Raw genomic sequence first — 4,233 nt, forward strand, 5'->3', positions numbered from 1 at the left:
TTCATTTAGCCATCTAAGCTGATGAAAACAGCGTGTGCTCCAGGCTTGAAACGGACCCTCAGCGCAGGCTGCCCGAAAGGAGCCGGAACGCCCGTCACCCACAACCTCTCCGCGTCGGTCGCGTGGCACGGGAGCTGTATGTGGAGAATACTCCACCCTCGGAGCCGGAGGGGGATTTGCCGTCACGCCGGTTCATTTTCTTTATTTCCACTCTCCCGTTTAGAGATGGCATCGGACGTTTCCTCCCTGGGTGCAGCCGTCAGCTCTGGGAACCCTGGGCCGGGCACGCAAGCCGGAGGAGCCATCGTCCAGAGGGCCAGCAAGAGGCGTCCTGGGTGAGTGTGTGTCCTCGGTGGGGATGGCTTGTACTTTTTTGGGGAGGTGTGCGTATGAAGTGTGTTTTTTGAGGAAATGTTGCTTTCTGGAACGAGCGCTCAACCTTGTGACGAGGAAACGTGTTCCTGGTTCCTTCGGGTGCGCTGCACCCGGCCCTTTTACCTCGTCGGGGTACGCTCGGTGCCAACCGCAGGCGCTCAAGCCAGGCTCGGGATTACAACAAGAGGGGGTTAAAAAGTTGAGCTGCACCTTGCAGGGGAAGAGAGCTCCTCACCGGGGACCGAGGGCGAACCAGGAGTCACGGAAACAGCGGGATGAGCTGCGAGAGAGGCAGAGGAGTGGAGAACGTGAATTTTGGGGCCTTCGCAACTGTGCCCTCGCTGGGAGAGGGCGGGGGGAAGCCGCAGTGTGCTTGTGGTAGGGTTTTCGTTGGCTAAAAAATGCCTTTGCAAATTAAAAGGATATTGAGTGGCTGCTCTTAAATTCCTGGCATGAAAAATTTTTCCTCTTCGTTTTCAATCTAATTAAAATCTCTCCCTGACCCCGCCCCAGTCACTCAAACTCTTTCCTTCACCTCCAATTGATGCTCCCGCTCCCCTGCAGCTCCCCCCACGCTGTCCTGCCGCTTCCTTTAGAGACGTGCACGGTGCCCGTGTACGTGCCCGCTTTCCACACGGACAGGGAACGCCATGAAAATGGGGTTGGGGGTCTGAAAACACCCGTTAGAGCCGGGGTTTTCACCCTGGTAGAGCAAGCGCGGTGATGTCGTCTGCCGTGGCGCGAAGGATGCTGGTTGTGTGGGTCGCCGCGCGGAGCCTTAACTCTCGGAGCATGTTGTATTTTTAAGATGCACCTGATCCAAGCTTTTGGGTTGGGAGTGCTCCTGTGGATCAGGCCCTGGAGCGGTTGTAGCAGCCTCTTGGGCTTCACATCCAGGAGCTGTGAGATCCGGAGCTCTTGGCACGGGAGGTGGAGATGCTGTGGGTGCTCTGAGCGGGCCGTTTCTCTCTCGAACAGTTTCCTTGCTCCGCCAGATGCGTAAAGGAACCCCCCCGCTACACTCCGTGGGTCGTTGCCCCCTGGGATTACCGAAATCTCCCTTTCAGGAATCATCTGCATCCCTGTTGGGACAGATGGAGACGCAAGCTGGGAAGGAGAAACCGCTTGGTTGATAATGATCTTCTGTTTTTCAGGCTTGATTTTGATGACGACGGAGAAGGGAACAGTAAATTCCTCAGGTGAGGGAGAGCATCGCACCCGGAAGTTTCCGTTGTGTGGTCCTGGTGTGTCTCTGCGTTCCCCCAGAGCTTGCTGCTCGCCCGGCTTCTCCTCTCCGGCAGCGCTGAGGGAAGCGGGGGGAGTCCGAAGGAGGCAGCGCTCCGCATCCTTCAGCTCTTCCATGCTCCCAGTCAGCAGTATCCCTCCATCCCTGCAGCTGACGGCAAAGCCAAGCTGCTGCGCACATGGGGTCTGGGAGTGCTGGGAGGGGAATCCCCTTCCTCCGGATGCCGTCTCCGGGTCGAATTCCCTCGGTAGGCCCCGTAGCGAGATGGGATCGGCTGAAGGAGCGAGCCCTGGGGGAAGCAGTGTTGCAGAACTCTCCGCTGATGCCGCTGTGTTCCATACCAGCATCCCAAACCATCAAATGGTTTCCCCAAGTGCTTCCCGCGAGCCGGCGGCTCTTCCGGCGCAGCGCTACGGGAGCGCTGCTGCTGGCCCAGCCCCGGTTGATCGGGGAGGAACAGCTGCTGCCGAACGGCTTATCGGCACGGCAGCGAGATGCCGAGCTCTGGTCGGGGCCTGGGGCGCGTGTTGCTTCCCGCTCATCTGTCATAAGGATGCTTAGAGCCAGAGACAGCCTTACCCGTGGCGAGTTGGCGCGGATGCAGCGCTCTCCTCCTCATCCATATGGGACGCAGAAGAGTTGGAACGTCTCGCGGGGCTCGTTTGTAGCCTTGATTTGGGTTAACTGTGCGATTTAACCCGTTCCTCTGTGTGTGGTTGTTCTCCTAGGTGTGATGACGACCCCATGCCAAACGATAAGGAGAGATTCGCCAGGTAAGCATCCGCTGGGATGCGGTTTTGTTTTGGAGCTTGTGGTGCCAAATCGCCTCAATAGAAGACAAATCCTGCAGCACCCCTCTAACTAGCAGTTAGATTTTCCTCTCTTTGAAGGAAGGTGCCCCAAAGGATCCAGACATTTCCCTTGATGGTTTTTGGACCAGTTGGCTGTGTGTGACAAAACCACATTTCTCTTTTTCAATGTTTCTTTCAGCCGTTGCTTCCGACTCTCATTCTTTTCTCCCCCTCAAGAAACTTGTGGAGATACAAATGTCAGGCTCAGTTCAATTTTTACTTGACAGGGGTTTCCTGGCCGGTGGTTGGGATTTGTGTGTTTTGGGGAGTTAGGGAGAAGCTTCCTCTAAAAAGCGGGCATGTGCTGGAGATTGGAGCGCACACTAATTATTACAGGCAATATTTTGACCCTGATTTCTTGTTGGTGTCTGCAAGTAGCTCTCTGCCTGACCCCGTGGTATCTTTCCACCTTCCCGAAGCCCTTGGAACTCCATTTAAATATTCCAGGGTTTGTTTTCTGTCGCTGTGTTAATGTTTTGGCCAAAGCGAGGTGGCTTTGCATATATTCCGAGCGCTGTAAATCCCAGGGCGTCCCCTCAGCGCAAAGGCACCCTGTGCCACCTCTTGAGAGATACGTTAAGCCAGCGCAGAATAACGACCAAGACGCTTCGCTTGGGGACTTAAGGAGGGGCTGTGTATATTCCGAGTGCTGTAAATCCCAGGGTGTCCCCTCGGCGCGAAGGCACCCTGTGCCACCTCTTGCTGAGAGGTAGGATAAGCCAGCGCAGAATAACGGCCAAGATGCTTCGCTTGGGGACTTAAGGAGGGGGCTGACCTCAGAAATCCCTGCCAGTAGGAGTTAAAATCCACGTGAGGATGCTGAGGAAAGACAGGTTGTCTCACGGGGCCCAAGCTCGGGATGATGTGGGGCGCTGTGATGTCGCAGAGGTCACCCACGGAAGCTGGGAGGGGTCTAGAAACGCTGTGCGACGTGTCCGTTCTGTAACGATTCGGCCCGAGCTATAAACCCCCATCAGTCTCGGCGCAGGGAGGCCAAAGAGTTGCACGGCCAACCTTCCAGGTCACCGTCCCGCTGTTACCTGCCAGAGGGCTAGCAGGCACTCCGGAGCTGGGCTGCTCCAGCTTTTGAAGTGGCTTGACTTCCCAAGTCAAGCAAATCATAGAATCACAGAATGGTTTGGGTTGGAAGGGACCTTAAAGATCATCTAGTTCCATCCTTCCACCAGACCAGGTTGCTCCAAGCCTCATCCAGCCTGGCCTTGGACACTTCCAGAGATGGGGCATCCACGGCTTCTCTGGGCAACCTGTTCCAGTGCCTCACCACCCTCTCTGTGAAGAATTTCTTCCTGATATCTAATCTAAACCTCCCTGATTTCAATTTGTACCCGATACCCCTTGTCCTGTCACTACAGGCTCTTGTAAAAAGTCCTCTCCCAGCACCCTTGTAGCCCCTTCAGATACTGGAAAGCTGCAATGAGGTCTCCTCGGAGCCTCCTCTTCTCCAGGCTGAAGAATGTGTTTGCCAGCCCACGTGGAATACCTTTGTTCCCTACTGCAAGCCCTAAGCTCTGGGAACTTAAGGTAGAGCAGACCCTGGTACTACAGTAAAGTGCTAAGATAATGCAAAATACCCCAAAAGCAGGTGCTGTAGGCACCCGTCACGGCCCTTAGCCTAACCGCAGCGCCGGAGCGGGGCTCCCCGTGACCCCGTTGGGGTGCGGTCTTTGACCGCCCGGGTTAACGCGCTGGCGGTAGGCGAGGAAGGAGTAAACGGCGAGGGAAAACGACCCCGCGTGGCTT

At 56.0% G+C, this 4,233-nt stretch overlaps 1 protein-coding gene across 1 annotated transcript in view; it reads left to right on the plus strand.

Moving 5' to 3' along the window:
* Nucleotides 1-225: 225 nt before the first annotated feature.
* ARNT (aryl hydrocarbon receptor nuclear translocator) overlaps nt 226-4,233 on the plus strand; it is a gene marked incomplete at its 3' end in the record, with an annotated part of 14,145 nt that continues 10,137 nt past the window's right edge. The window contains exons 1-3 of the mRNA XM_010156754.1: nt 226-335; nt 1,530-1,574; nt 2,350-2,394. Coding sequence (XP_010155056.1) covers nt 226-335; nt 1,530-1,574; nt 2,350-2,394 — 200 coding nt within the window. The remainder of the gene's footprint in view (nt 336-1,529; nt 1,575-2,349; nt 2,395-4,233) is intronic.

Source organism: Eurypyga helias, unplaced genomic scaffold (genome assembly GCF_000690775.1).
Source record: "Eurypyga helias isolate BGI_N326 unplaced genomic scaffold, ASM69077v1 scaffold29398, whole genome shotgun sequence".
In the NCBI taxonomy this organism is placed as follows: Eukaryota; Metazoa; Chordata; class Aves; order Eurypygiformes; family Eurypygidae; genus Eurypyga; species Eurypyga helias.